This window comes from Bombus pyrosoma, linkage group LG7 (assembly GCF_014825855.1).
Source record: "Bombus pyrosoma isolate SC7728 linkage group LG7, ASM1482585v1, whole genome shotgun sequence".
NCBI classification, from domain to species: domain Eukaryota; kingdom Metazoa; phylum Arthropoda; class Insecta; order Hymenoptera; family Apidae; genus Bombus; species Bombus pyrosoma.
Window position 1 is genome coordinate 18,160,453 of NC_057776.1, and position 16,176 is coordinate 18,176,628.

At 37.3% G+C, this 16,176-nt stretch overlaps 2 protein-coding genes across 5 annotated transcripts in view; one reads left to right on the top strand and one right to left on the bottom strand.

The window, feature by feature from the left end:
* The window catches only part of LOC122569613 (dipeptidase 1-like), a 229,673-nt gene extending 213,781 nt beyond the window's left edge, over positions 1-15,892 (bottom strand). For both annotated transcript variants that reach the window (XM_043730901.1, XM_043730899.1), the window contains exon 1: positions 15,416-15,892. In XM_043730901.1, the coding sequence (XP_043586836.1) occupies positions 15,416-15,421 (6 nt within the window). In that variant the 5' untranslated portion in view covers positions 15,422-15,892. The remainder of the gene's footprint in view (positions 1-15,415) is intronic.
* The window catches only part of LOC122569616 (mannose-binding protein C-like), a 202,486-nt gene continuing 189,299 nt past the window's right edge, over positions 2,990-16,176 (top strand). For 2 of the 3 annotated variants that reach the window (XM_043730918.1, XM_043730913.1), the window contains exon 1: positions 2,991-3,269. Coding sequence is in view for 1 of the 3 variants with exons in the window: in XM_043730912.1 (XP_043586847.1) it covers positions 3,180-3,269 (90 nt within the window). In the remaining 2 variants the exon portion in view is untranslated. Of the gene's footprint in view, positions 3,270-16,176 lie in introns of all 3 variants that reach the window. The other variant, XM_043730912.1, reaches the window with a different exon arrangement.

Consider the following 16,176-nt stretch of genomic DNA (forward strand, 5'->3'; position numbering starts at 1 on the left):
ACGCTACACGAAATACTGGCTTCTGGAAAACTCGTACGTTTTGCATTTTCGCTCGTGTCGCGACTTACTCGAAAGAATATGCAGTTTCGACGAGCGGTGTTTTCACTTTGCAAGCTCATCGTCGTACCAACGAAAGAAAAAAAGATTACAACTTGCAGAAAAATAAACTTTATTATATCGTTAAACCATTCCCCCGTTGTTCTATTGTTTCTCCATTTTTAGCCAGTCGGCAGTTGCAACTCGTTAAAACTACGTAACTCAACCTATAGAGAATGCCATCGTATTACGAACCGCGGCGTGGAAAATGAACTAAAAGAAAAGCTAAATATCCGAGGTAGAATGTAGAAACGCTTATCGTTGCGTAATTCTATGTAAACCTTTGGAAAACGCGGGGTCGAAAGCGAAACTATCGACAATCCAAGGATCCGCTTGGATGCCGCGCGCCAGGACGTTAAGCAGACGGATTTACAGGTTTCGTGATAAAGCAGCGAAAGCTGATCTAGGATCCTAGTCGCTCGAAGGGGATTATAAATCAAGACTCGATAATGATCCGTAATGGATGGTTTACCTGGTTTCGGGGTTGTTCATGGCCAACGTAAAGTCGCCGTGGCCGACAACCAACGGCCCTGACATCACGATTATTCATACTTACCGACTTTTCGAGCGTTTCGCGAAATTAAGCCCTTCGACGTGACGCGCATCTTGATGGGTCTTGACTTGGGTTTTCGTCGCGTTTGCATACCCTTCCCGACGACCCGAATTTCTGTTTTGGGGACACGAGCTAGAGCAAGTCGGGATTAATTTTACTTTGATCGTCCCGAGCGTAGAAAATCGCAAACGCTAGTAATTTCGTACTTTTTTTCCTCCTTCGAGTTAATCGAAAAATTTTGTCGTTTTCGCTCATCGAACAAAAAGAGATCGATCGTTTTAAGTGAAATTTTTATCCATTAGTAGTTAAGTATAACACTCGTTGTGTTTCAGTAATATAGCAATAATTGGTTTATTCCACCGCTGTTGAATTTTTTGTTTCTGTTATAATCGTATAACAATAAGTAACAGAATTGAAACTGATAATTATCATGTAGTATATTACGATTAGCCTCGTACAGAATATTCTCCGGAATATATCCACATATTTCACATTCTATTGCCACGTTTAATATTACTCTGAATTTTGAGCCCAAAATGAAACGAGATAACGAGGCTAATTGAGTTAGACAACAACTTAGAGAATACTTCATTATCTCGCACAGGATTCTAAATAATCCTCTGTAATTACGTGTCACTAACACTCTCTACTAAATAATTAAACTCTCACACATTAAACAGAATTATGCTTTCTTACCAGATTTACTGAATTTTCACAGAATTACGCCTTACATATTTGCTAGTAACCGAAAGTATACAGTATACACATTGCGATATGTCCAAAAATATATTCCAATAAAATTTTCGCTATAAAACCAACGATTTTTTTATTTTCCAATATTAATCGATCAGAGCATTACGACTTTTCAACCAGAAAATCGGTAATTTCGGTCAATTTCTTTCGAGCCGCCATTTTTATCACCGTTTTCCTTCGTTCGAATATAATAAAATAAAATCGACATTACCAAAAGAAAAAAAAAAAAGACAAACGAAACAAAGAAATAAAATAAAGCGAAATAAGCGCGTTTCTAACGAAGAGCTGGTACACGAGGATTCCAGAGGGAAATTGAATTTTCCGATGGTAAGGGGGCGAGGCGTTTAGATTGGCGTGAAATTCTACCGCGGAAATCCGCGAAATTCGACGTTACAGTTGTAATGGATTTCCATAATGATGCAACGCGACGAAAATCTTTCTCCTGCTACGTATATTCCGGTTGCAGCTACACGGCCGCGATTCATGAATAAATAAGAAACAACTTTCGAAACAAGTTGACTGAAGGCTACGAAGCACCGTGTGACCCGTCCCAACGATTCCAGAAATTCACTAACTCCGGTCGCCTCTCTCACGAGCCAGCCCTCTTTATTCTTCCGACCCGCATTCAGCCTGTTCCGGGGTGAAACACTCCTCTTACCTTCCAATCCCGCTCATCGTCCCGTTTTTTCCTCGCTGCCTGCTACAGACTCCTTTCTTCCCTCTTTTTCACGATCTTATGATTCCTTGAGAGGGTGTCTTCGAAATTTTCATATATTATGCAAACACCACGTTTCACCAGCGACCAACCTCTTTTTTCCACGCTTTTATTTAACTCGCCACTTACTTCTACTACCGTTTCTTCCTGGCAGACGCTTCAGGTACTCCCTTTCGATACTCTTTACGAAAAGGCGGCACGTATTTCTCACGCTTTTCCGTGCAAACCGCTCGTATTTCACTGCTAACGAATTTCTCGCGGTTTGACCGTTGGACCGAACGAATTTCGACTGCTGGCTTGGCTCGAATTTCATTCGGCTTCCAATTCGATTCTCGCGCTGTATGTGCGTTAACTTCACTCTGATAAATTAGCGCGAGGTCCAACGGCGGTTAATATTTTTGTCCTACAGGAACGGATTAAAATTTTTGAGGCCTGGGACTGTTGACGCAACGGAGGCATTCTTTAGAGAAAAATGGGGGAGATTTGTATTATAATGTAATTCAATTATGAGTTATATTATATTAGTAAATACGATATAATATTTATTTTGTAATAAGTTACATTTAAAATTTTATAGTATGCACTTTTAGAAAACAATTGTTCTCTTTTTAATCTGTCCGAAGATAAACGAATCACTCATTATAGTCGTAGAATAAACTGTATTCCTCTTGAGTAGCAAGACCCGGGGCTGTAGTCCCCCATAGCTACCGCTTAATCCGTACCTGTTTGCCTGTTTTAAATTTACTTTGTTGTTACATGTGTGTATGTTTCAGGCGGACTGTGCATACAGTTTACGCGACAAATTAACTTTCTCAGTTGACTTTGAGGTTGTCTGTGGGTGAGGTTAAGTTTAGTGTATGTAACCGCGCTTTGACTGCGTCAATGAGACACAAACCTGGTTATTTGAATTGGTTGTATCGTGGTTTTGTTATCTAATTTTCCGGTGAATTAATGTATTGGAAATTTTACCTTACTGTACTTTATTCTTCTCGTAGCGTAGAATGTGTGTGGTGAATGTTGTGTTCTTGGATTATCTTGTGAGAGTACGAGTGATCAGAGAGAATGTTTAACAGCAAGCTCCTTTCATTTTTGGAATCTATGCAGGGATACAATATCTTTACGACAAATTGTAAACTTCTGCTAGCGTATGTGGTAAGTTGGAAAATCTGGTACAATGATTTACTAGCCGATAATAATGAATTGACAAGTGACAAGTATAGGTTATGGAGCTCTATTGCGTAAGCTGTCCGTTTTTATAATTCAACGTCGAATAAGACACAATAAGCTAATTAATTTATAAAATTTATTTGTATGCGTAAAACTTTATTTATTTTACTACCAAACTTTTTACTACCATGTAAGAAAATTTATTTGCTCTGGTAACCTATAACTTGTTACTTGTACACTTTCGAAAATGTATTGCTTTTATTATTGAAGGAAGTACCGATCGACCAAATAATTATGAAATAATCGACTATTTATACTTCGCGGGCAATTTTTAATATAAAATCTATAAGTGCATTCGATTCTTGGGATGAATTAAAATTATGTCCGCTTCAACGAGTGTAATTTTACTCGGGATCCTCTTATCGAGTATTTTAATTAGTCTGGTTGTTTTTCATCGAGGTGTTGCGCGATCGATTCCACGAAAAAGGAGAACAAAAGACGAACCTTACACCGTGCTTGTTAACAAACTCAGCGTATTCGATAATGGCTTTCTCTGATACTTCTCAAGCTCTGCTGATTTGGGTATTATTCATTTGGCCAACGTGTATATCCCGGCTCGTACATTCCATTATTTCGTTCTCAGCGCTAAAACCGCACCAACGACGGATCATCTCTTTTATTTCTCATTACTCTTCGTTATATTTCTCCCTAGAATCATGAATCTGGCTCTCCAATCGAGGATCCGAGATTTTTCAATCCAGTTTCTCTGCCGTAAAATTAAAACTAGAACTTCAACGTGGATATTACATTTTCTCTCTTATATTCTCATCCCGATGACGTTAGGCTCTACTTCGCTCGCTTTTGCCGCCTACCAAACGTAGAAATATTTTCGTTGCTGGGATAATCACGTGCAATTAAGCCTCTCGTTGATGAAAATTTTGGATATCAGGATATCGTTTAATATGATATTGCAATATTTTGGCAAAATTAAAATACCGTGTGTTATTTTAAACTTCGAGGTTTACAATTTTCTAACATACTAGAAAAATATAATTTATCACGGAACTTATTAATTTGCTAATTTATTAGATATAATACATATAGATAGAGACATAATACACAATTTTCCATATTGATTTGCCTCGTTCTCCTAAGAGGAAAACGTAGGAAGAAAATTAATTTTTCATCATTTTGGTACAACTTTAGATTCTATCTCTTTTCAGTTTTACTTTCAAAGCGATTCTTTTTTAGGATATAGAACGTATAAATCGTACCGAACTAGAGTTTTCTGGCGAATATTATTCTTAGAGTTAATGCGTAAATGGATAATGTTTTGGATCTACGTATGGAAATTTGCTTTCAATGCTAGTTTTTAAATCTATTTCCATTAAGAGGATTGGATCCCAGTATACTTGGATGAATCGTTCTCATTTGATTTCAATCATCTCGTCTTAAATTCGATTTCACCTTTTGCTTGGTAATACGATTTCGCCAGCTTTTGGGCGAGTAACATCGATTACATGGAAAGTGTAGGTGGATTTAAAATGCGGAAGGAATTATCACGGTATGAACGACGATCACATTGATACAAATATCAATGTAGCAGTTCCCCAATATGATCTTAAAACGTGCAACCGTATTTATAGACGCTGCAATCAATATCATTCATTTAATAGCTTTAATGATAGACGAACAAACACCAAATATTTTGATGTAAATTCAACTATTAAATTCGATTCCTGATCTTTGCAACGATGTTCATTCCGCAAAGTTGCATTGATTTCATTAAAAACTGGAAAAAATTATTAATTCTGTACGTATTTTTCTTTTATCAAAAAATGTCTTACTCATAAAAAATTCACAGAAATTTGAAAATGCTAGAGTTAGAAAAATATTCACGAATAAAATCATTTTCACCTTTACAAATCATCAAATAACAAATCAAACTGTAATTAACACGTTTCCCAAGGAAATGAATTCTCTTTTTTTTACAAGAATTTTTTACAAAATTCAAGAAGATTGCCCGTAATCCAGTAGCCGCAAGAAGCCGTTGCGACTCAAGAAAAATCGAGTGGATCCTTTGTCATTCGATGCTTTAAACCGAGCCTTTATCGCGTCGCTGATACACGGCAAACCACAAGTTCTATGGTTCTTCTTCATTTCTTTCACGTCCCATGACGATAACTACGGCAAAGTTCGGGGTCACGTTGAACTTTTCAATCGGATCTGATTGCCATGAATTTAAATATCGCTCGTTGCCACAGCCGGCGCACAAGCCCCTGCTGTAACGCAAATATTCTGAAAAGTTTTCGCGCGCTTCGACGTTCCACCCGGTTACAGGATGCTTACCACCCTCGAAAAAGCCCGTCCGCGTCCTTCTTATAATCCTTTTCCCTTCGTTCTTCCCTCGTTCCGCCTACCTCATCCCTTTCTTGTTCCGCGGAAACTTTTTCATCGATTAGCATGATTGCATTAAACATGCAAATCCGACAGAGGTGATCGTTCGTGCTTTGCATCGCCAGGGATAACCCTTCTCTCGATAATTCGATAGAATTTTCTATAGGATAACCCCGTCAACGCGTGTTCCATTAAAATTATCGAGCATCAAGCTCAGTTAGACATTGATTAAGATCGCGTTGGAAATTTCTTTCAGTCGTTCGTTCGATGATGCAACGTGGAATAAAGATTCAAGTAATCTGAATATAATTAATTTTACTAATCCTAATGAGGTCGGCATACGTCTTGTATTTACGCTTTTAATATTTCGAGAAAAACCAATGAAAGTATCGAAGATGTTACAACGAAATCTTAGCAATTGAAGGTAAAGTTAAGAGATGTAACCTGTAGAATTTTTCATGGAAATTTGAATAACTCGTGGAAGTAACTACTAACTGTTAGATTAGATGCGTAGTAGAAATATTTGTATGTGAATATCGGTGTGTGGAGGTGTGCGTGTGCGCGGCGTCTCGAAAACAGATGAACGTAAACTGTTCAATCTGTTAACAGTTGGGTATAGAAGAAAGTGCTGAGACGCGTGCAAGTGTGTATCGATGAATATCTTTGAAATCGCTTATTCAATAAATATATAACTATTCCGATGTGAATTCTAAGTGTAAATTTAGCGTTCCTATACCATTATTTCGGCTATCAAGATCCAACATTCTCGACAACTACGTATAACAATATGCGGGAAGTAATTACTTGACTTATTGTATCGTTTGCGAGCGTAATATGAAGGCGAAGGTCGATTATTTCGAATAACATTATTTCGTATCTTTTTCCTCGTCATTTACATTCAAAGAAACTTGTCTTCTTGAAAATTGTTTGAACGAAGATACAAATAAATTATACATTTGGGGTACCATTTACGTCCTGCATTCATATGGAAAGATAGATACAGAGAAGTTAGTAGAGAAATTGATACTCAGAAAAAAAGATTTCCAATTTTCTAATCACTGAATAATAATATCAGTATAACATTTATTACAATATTACAATTAAGCAGGAGAGTTTACTTGAAATTCCCAAGGTTTTACATCGCGGGCCTCCTCTTTAATATACAACAGATAAACATTATGTCGCAGAATTTTTAATGCATCGCAGTGGTTTTAATAAACATCGAGATTTTCAAATATTTGTCGGGGAACAGTAATCTTCGGTGTATATATTCGCTGTTAGTTAACAACGAGTTGAATGAATAAACGTTATTCACCAACGTGCCCTAACGTTATTAACAACGAGCAATGTTCACGCTAATATGTATGTATGTACAATGTACACTCGATATCGTGCAACGCGTTTTAACGTATAAAATGAAGAGAGAATAAGAGAGAGAGAGAGAGAGAGAGAGAGAGAGAGAGTGTTGGTACTTTCCATAAGCGGATAATTGTTATTTATCTACCACCAGTTTCGTCAATGTTTGTCAGAGGGTTTCGATTTATTTTTCCGTTCGCCATAACAGGTGCAAACACAACGACGTATAATTTCCATCGACCCAGTTAACTGAAAATGTAAGAGGATTATGAAAACGTGGCCAGTGCACGAATTTTCCGCCGCGATTTTCGCGGCAGTCGACACTCTCAGGGAAGTATTATTAAACAATCGTTTAATCATAGCTCCGAATATCATGGAGAAATCAACGTCGTGTCGTTGATTTCAAAAATACAGTAGATTTTTATCGAAAAAGATTCAGGAATTATAGAAGTTTTTATTAGATCGTTTCGTAAATTCCGTCGGGTTTTTCATTACTCCACTTTTACGAATTATCGTTCCCTATCTATCTATTATTTCTTTTTAGCTTTCTGTATTCTTGGCTAGTATTTAATTTTTAATAGCTGCTAATTTCGAAAGTTCAAACCAAGAGCATTCGTGACAAGGTGCGCTTTATAAATTTATTTAAAATTAACTAAAAGCAACAGCGAATATACCGAATATATTAGATTTTAAATTGGAAAACTTAAAGCGATACCATATGTTAAGTAATATTATGAAAATAATGATATATTCAGAACTCTAGCGTAAGGTGGGCTGTGTTTTAGATGAGAGAAGCGAATAAAGAAAACATTAAATATGAATGTGAAGCGCGATAAAATTCCAAAATGCGTATTTTAAATGAAAAGAAAATAATTTATTCCTATGTATAAAATACGTTTATTAGATAGTTTCAAACGAACAGAATTTACAAAGAACAAGTTCGCGTAATTTGGAAGGGGTTTAGACCGAATAAATTTTCGAAACGTATATAAGGACGGTCGTTTCTCGAACCTCGTTTATTCTCTGTTGCTTTAAATATCAATGAACGCCGGGAAAGTTCCAAGTCGGAACGACGAACGAATTTTCCAACTATTACAATAAAAATGCAAATGCTTATGGCGCAGCGTTATTTATAACACGCGCGCATTAACGTATTCCGTCGTATCTGCGCTTGAAATTCAAATTTCCGTGATTCCCCGTACCATTAGGGATGTTTTTTTGCTCGTGCATGGTCATACCGAATTTCAAATGAAAAAAAATAACGTACCTCTAACGATCGTCTCGCGAGAATTATTTCCCTTTTCCATCGAATCGTTTCATCCGCTATATACATTTTTCCAATACCGCGAGAAACACATTTTTATGCTCGAATCTCAGTATATTGTGCACTACGGCGAATCGTCGGTACATTTTCAATTGTTATATCTATTAACATGCACGCACGAGACGTCATCGTCCCTCGGTACGTACAAGCTGCTTTCAATTTTGACCCTTTTACAGTATTTTTTACCTTATGCTCACCGATACTTTTTTTTTAATTTCTTATAAATATCGTGTGTATATAGGCGTTAAAATTTTGTAAGCATCGTGTAGGAATTTAACAAATTATACGTACAGTAAAATATTCATTCTAACGTACATGTTTTGCTTTGTTTCGTTTTTACATTTCAAACTACTTTACAAACAAAATTGACAAACGTTACAGTTCACGTACAGAATATAAAAAAACGAGCTAACTGTACGCGTCATGTTACCGCATCTTTAAAAAATATTTTATTTTCCTGTATGACATGTAGCATTGAAAATAGGTAAATAGATGCATCTATTATGGAAGATATTCTGTAGCCATAGCGGATGATCTAGTAATTTAGCTTTAACTAAGGAAGCGTTACGAAGCTTATTGATAACTGGTCGACACTTATTGCACAAGCACAATCGATACAAGATGCTTCCTGAACGGTATTCTATCTACAACGTTGAATCGGCTCGATCGAATGGAAAGCACGAATATTGATCAACAGTAACAAGGACACGGATAATTAGAAATGGGCATCATTAATTATCACAGTGATTGATTGTCGTTCGTAGCCCCGGATGCAAACACAGGGTTGAACAAGAACCGGAAATCAAGTTCTGTCGCGAAGGGAAACGCGAAATTTGTGCGACGCGTCGAACGAAATTTATTATAACGGTGCTGCATGCGATCGACGCGCAAACGAACTATCGTAAACGTTGACGCCGGGAAACTGAATAAATCCGTACTGCTTGGCTGCGAAAATACATTTCACGCTTTTTTCCCCCCGCAAATAATTTCGTCGAATCGTTGAAAGTTCCCTGGCGAAAGAATTATTTCTTTCCGTTCTTCAAATTATTAATTTACGATACATTGTATTTCGTGAATATTGTATTTCGAAGTTTCGATGACATTGAAATATAAGAGAAACAATCATAATTCATCGCAGTATCAATTAAACGAAAGCAATTAAAGTACGAAGATTATCACGCGTCCCAATATACGTACATCATCGGTGAAACAAATGTTTACTTTCATATCGACGTAAACAGCTGTATCTACGAAACAGTGAACCAATGTAGCTACATATTAACAATTCTGAAATTAAAATTTCATGGATCAGCTCTGCTAGAAAGCGATAAATTCGAACAGTCGATTTTACGTCGTCTAAATAATTGACGAATTGTTTCCTGATGACAGGGAACAAGGTACAAAGGAAAGAAAATGATGCAATTCTTTCATTCAAATCCAGACGTCCTGTTCAATAGAAATGTCACAAAAGCCGGTACAAAGGAAAATGCGAACGCAATTTTCGTTTCATGGAAACGAAATATCGTTGCTCGAAGAATTTCTCTCGTCATACTTTCGCAAATTCTCTAATTCAGTATCGTGAATTCATAATGGAATAAGAAGAATAATCAAGGCAAGGAAAATAATGCAGATATCTCTCTCTCTCTCTTAAATTACTCTGCGCGAATATTTAATTAAATTCTTAATAAAGAAAGGAATAAAATAAAATATAAAGGATATTTCATTTAACTTATTTATTTGATCTTTTTACTGTCTCGAAGCGTTCAGTATTGTAGGTTCAGTATTATGAAAATGATCTTAGAAGTGGCTGTATCTCTCCATTAGAGAAAATGTATCTTATTAATCTTATTAATCTCTCTTAACAAATTATTATCTCAAAATGATACAATTTCTGAAAACATCTTGGATATTTCAAGTAAGAAAGTTAGCCTAAATATTCTGAATATACTGTTTGGTTCTTTCACATCTAAAAAAAAATACGTATTATGGGTGACAAAGAATGCTCCAACTATGACGCATGTTTAGCAAAGTTGCGTCGTCTCTTAAGTATTAGGTTGTCCGAAAAATTTCTGTCGTTTCATAAGGTGGTAATGGACGAACAACAATTTCTGTTTTATATTATTTTATTGAATTAGGTATGATCGTTCTATTTCTATTATTACGTTCGTGCATAATTCAATAAACTAATATAAAGGAAACGAAAGAAACTTTTCAGACAATCTAATACTACTGGGGATCTTCAAGTATCTCGGGCGTTACAAGTGTTCTTATAATTCTATTCTAAAATGACATACGTTAAATGTAATAATCTTCGATTAAATCGAGTCTTTGTATTATTGAGAGATCAAACGTGCAGAGATATACAGAAGCAAATGTTTAAAATATCCCAAATAATGTATTCGTTGTAATATTTTTACTCACAATGTATAATCATAATTTATCAAGTTATTACATCACCGTAGCAGTTGACGATTCCGAAGACACACGATGACAATTAATAACACGACATAATAATATTACGACGTATTAATAATAACAATAATATAATACAATATTATTACGACAATTTCACGTTATTTGCTGCGTGTAATATAATATTAAAACACAATGGCTGCTACGATTAATTAATTTCACGATGTCGGCTATTGAAAACGAGTGAGAGAGATTGTCAAAAGGTAAACGAATACCAGCTCGCATTCGTAGATTCCAGTATCGACATACAGATCAAAGGAAGTACAAGGGAGAGAATTGTTTGCCTCGGAACGCGAGTGCTTCCCTTCACTGTATTTTCACGGAAGCCGTATCTGAGAATATTTACGGTTTGCCCGTAGCCAGCCAAGTTTACCGGCGTGCAAGAAAATTGTTTGAAATGACTTGCAGGAGAGCCTTAGCTCGTTTCGTAAATGAGAAATAACACGGCTGTCATCGCGGAATTTCTTGGTCATGTTTAGGGCAAGGTTACCGTTCTTTCGCCTCTGTTCCGCGTTCACGGCCAACGTTTATTGTATCGTTTTTCTTCTTCCTCTGTTCCTCTCTCTCCCTCTCTGCTCTTTTATCTACCACGCGATTTTCCGAAGTGGAGGCATCGCTTTGACGATACGCGATCGAAAAATCCATCCGGATTTCACAGATCGACCGATCTCTCGGTTTCGAACTATCGTCGCAGTTAATGGAGTCTTTTAGAAACTTTCGAGTAAACCGAATAGTCGATGGAGAATATTCCTTGACGTTAACTATGCAATCTTTCAATTAAAAGCTCGCCTAGTGGGAGCCGAGATGATTGTTAATCGAATCTCTGCGAGTTTCCTCGGTAAACGAAACTGGGAAAGAACTTGTCTCGAACAGGGGTGGCGAAAACTTCGACCTCGTGGCTCGAGTTAGCGAACCAAGACGGAAGACAGTGCACCGGGCCACGGTTTTGTCTATCGACGAAATTTTGTAACGATAAGTTTGAGCCTCTTTAAGTATTTTCTATGGTATACTTACTGGTACACGGTGAATAGGTAATTGTAGTATCGCGAAGAAGATGGTGGAAGTTTTTGTGAAGCCTTTTGTGAAATTTTCTTATCGTCTTGGAATTTACAGGAATTTTAATTAAGGGTTTTTTCTCATCCAGTATTTAACGGGAAAGTTTTATTTGCAAATACGTTCTCCAAGTAATAGGAAAAAGAATTAACGGGTAGATAAGTAGAACAGGAAGGAATTAACAGGAAAGATTATGTTGGATATGAACGCATTATAATATACAGAATATTCGGTAAGTCAGTGTACAGAACACAGTGTATAGAATGGTACTAATTACTTTATCCTAATTAAACGTGCTAATGCATTCGTCATTTAATTAAACGTACATATAAAGGGCAGATATTCGACTGCTTTCTGCTTCGAATATTTCTCCTAATTTTTTATGAAAGATTCTTATGAATAATATTATATATATATAATTTATGTCGTATAACAATAAAATTTACAAATTTAATAACATTTATAGCACAATTATAAATAACGTGCTGAAATACACACCTCGCAGGAAAAAGATAACGTACATATGCTAACGTTAAGCTCTTGATAATACACAACTATACCTATAATTTTTCATACACGTATGAGCATTACATGCATCCCTTTGAAGTAACATTAGCTTTTTCATATTAACAGATTCTCTGGTGCAGCAGTAATAAAGCGAAGGAAATTTGATAAATTACAAAGTTGTAAGAACTTTCAATATTAATTTTAATTAATTTAATTTAATTAATTAAATATTGTACAATGAGAGCCTGTAATTCTTCTAAATACATATTAACTTGTAAGTATATTTACAGTTGCAGAATAAGCTTCTGTAGATTATTGCAACGTGAATATATCATTAAGAACTTAATAATAACATACACTATCTCTATATCACTTATCGCTAATTTTTCGAGTTACTTGGTTACCTCGAGGCTGACAAGGGAAAAAGTTCTTGCGAGATTATTCGTCGAGTCGCGAAATTACCACGGACGCTACGGTATCGCAACGAGCAAGATTTCGGGCATTTTCTCATCTCCAGTAGACGACTTTCCAGCCGAAACAAAGCCGCAGACGGATCGCGTCTAGTTGATCGATAACAAGAATTAATTTGCCAGTCGTGCCGCTCGCACACCGACTCCCTTCGACGAAGACAATAAACCTCGAGCAGCTCTACTCGGAAATCGTGACTACGTGAAAATTAGTAGAGCCGTTTCCCTCGCGCGCCTCGATACCCCCCAATTGATTCCTGTATTTTCCTTGGGAAAACACCAATTAAGCGGCCGCTATCTCATGATAGATTTAATCGATCCAGCAAAATTTCGTTTACCTGGCAAATACGCAACGAGGATTTGATTCTCCCTAATATCATGGCTTTCATCTTATATCGCAAACGCGCAATTTTCTCCGATCTCAAAATGAAGGTGTTTGATCAACGTTTCATATTAACGTTTCATCTTTGATGTTACGTTTACCAAACTTTCACTGTGACCAGCCACTTGTTATTGGATCCTGAGCCTCAAACGACGAGGAACAAAGGTAATGGTCTTCTTCGGATTGTTACGGTTTTTAAATCGATCGAGATATTCGTTTGAAAATTTAAGCATAGATTAGGAGGGCTTCGGTCATTATCAGTAAGATTAGCAAGAGATAAGAAATTTTACGGAAACGAACTTTATCGAGTAGATTAATTTTTAATGCAATAGTTTACCGATATAGAAACAAGATTCGACGAATGTGTTATTTAGAATACGAAGTTCAACAACATGTATAATAACAATGCGATTGTTATACAAGACGGCGATTAATATTTCCTACGGTTGAAATAAATTTAGCAATTTCGAATCATATCCTGCTAATGAATTGTAAACAGAGAAATGACGTAATTGTAGTTGCCGTAGAAAAAATAGAACTAGAGAGATTCAAGAAATGGCTAAAATAATGAAATTTATTTGTTCACTTGTCCGGAACCCGTTGTTATTATAAATGGGAATATCAGAATTACGTAATAAACTTCATACGCGCATGCAGAAACAGCGAATGTTAGTAATACTGTGAGATTATACCAGGAAAGTGTTTTGAATACGTTCTAGCAGAGTTTACATTATACCGTATAATAATGAAATACGTCTTTACTACAAATTTACCATGCTCCATCTGTAATCCACGCTATCTTCTGTGTATAAACAATTTAAATATTGTTACGACTGTAGCTCATCTTTATCGATAAAGTTTTGCATAAAGCGTAGTTCGAATATAAATATTACGTGTTAATAATTGTACGCTACTTCCGTGAATTACGTTTCTTCGAAACGGTATGTTTCGTAGCTTCTGCCTTCCGAAATTTATTTTTAAGATCTACGACGCAAGGTCGTGACGTCTGGAAAACGAAGAACCTTTAACGAAGTTTGGGAAAATACAGCGTAAGGATGTCCAACGTGCTCAATTTATGATCTCGATGTAACGAACTAATTTCCGAGCTTTCAAAAGCTTCCTTACTTCCGAAACGCTTATCAAGATTCTGCGACTTTTAGGATTAAAAATCGCGACGTGAGTGACACGAAGAATAAGAAGACCGTACATACTTTCAAGAACATGACTCGACTAAATAAATCCTCGTGCAAATATTACGGTGTAAGGCGACCTAAGAATTCTCCAACTATTTAGTGACAGTCCAATTTCGAAGAGAAACACATAAACTTTCACAAGAACAACGCTCTATTAGATAAATTCTTGCTACGAAATTTCAACAAATTCTGAACCAAACGTCGTAAGACGATCTAAGAATTTTGCTATCGTTTATTGCCAGAAGAGAAGCGCGTTAAATAAATTCCGAATAAACCACGATACAACACAGTCGAACGATCCTGCAACTATATAATTTCGAACACATACGAAGTACTCCTCGTCGCCGGTGGATTCAACTATACTTCAAAAAAGTAGGACCTAAATAACCCAGAAACCAGCGAAGCTCCTTCAACCTGCGAGACTTCATGCAACGTTAAAAAAAGGAAAAAATATAGAACATAAATTGATGGTCAAACTAATACGCGGGGAACACGAGGTAACGCAAAAACACGTCCTATCGGGGACGAGAGTTTAATCCTGACAGCAGTCACGTGAAAATAATTACAGCTCAAAGCTGCGTGGCTCGTTCAGCGCGCGATAAATCAGCGCGCGCAACGGGTGGGCTTAAACGGTTACGTACAGAGCAAACGCGGTAATACAGAAAATTCGTGCTGACACTCCGTCTTTCGTGTAACTCGATCGTTTCCCTTTTATTTATTTACATCTCGTTTAAGCCGGAAACACGTCCAGGTAGCGCATATATATATATCATGGTACGAAGTTTTGCTTCGGTTTCAAGAACCTTCAAACTTTCAGAAAAGCATCGTTCGGTTACTTAAACTCTCAGTCAAAAATTACGATACAAGAATTCTGCTACCATTCGTTCACGGTCTAATTTCGAAGAATAAGTTTCAATTTCAAAGGCAAAATCTGACTCGTGTAACGTAAAGTTAATAAATAGCGGTATAAGGATGCTCACCCTCATGGTCGTAGCCTCACATGGTTCCCCCGTTGCTGAAAAACACCTACAACCCGCGGCGGATCACGAGTCTCGTGCTTGTCACCCATTCGCCATGCCGAAACAACGATTGGTCCTCAACTGAAGAACTTCCGTGAACCGATCGACACTTGGACCGAAACGACCCTCTTCTTCGCTCTGTCCGAGATTGCGTGTTTCACTTTCACACTGTTGGGCGAAATATTTTGTTTCGTGATTGGAGAAAACTTTTGTCGAAAGTTCGTCACATTGGGACGTTGGACGCAACGAGGAAAGGAAGAAGAAGGAAAAACTGATACGCGACGATGGGACGAACTGCGTCGACGTTCGAACTCGCGTGGTTAAGGTTTTACGATGAAACACTGGAAGATAAAATACGAGAAGAATAGAAGAAGCGTGGTTCGCGACGTCTCGATATGAGAGGTAGTACGAGCCAGACGAGATGCGAGGTCGTGGCCCGGCAGCCGGCGACTGGCTGCTGCTCGAATGCTCGCAAGCTCGCAAGCTCGAACCAGTCGGCCTGGCTAGGCGCAAGCTCCCTACTCAGCCTCCAAAACCCTCCCATGTGAGGCTCCCGATGCCCCTGAATTTCTTCGGCGTGTCACCGCGAAAAATGCTGCTGCGCCCTCCGTTACACTCGCTTCTAACCTCCATTGCCACTTGGCCGCGTTCACAATGAGTTTTTGTTACGCCGACCGACCGTTCACCCTTTGTCTCCACTTCTATCTGTTCCAACATCTGTG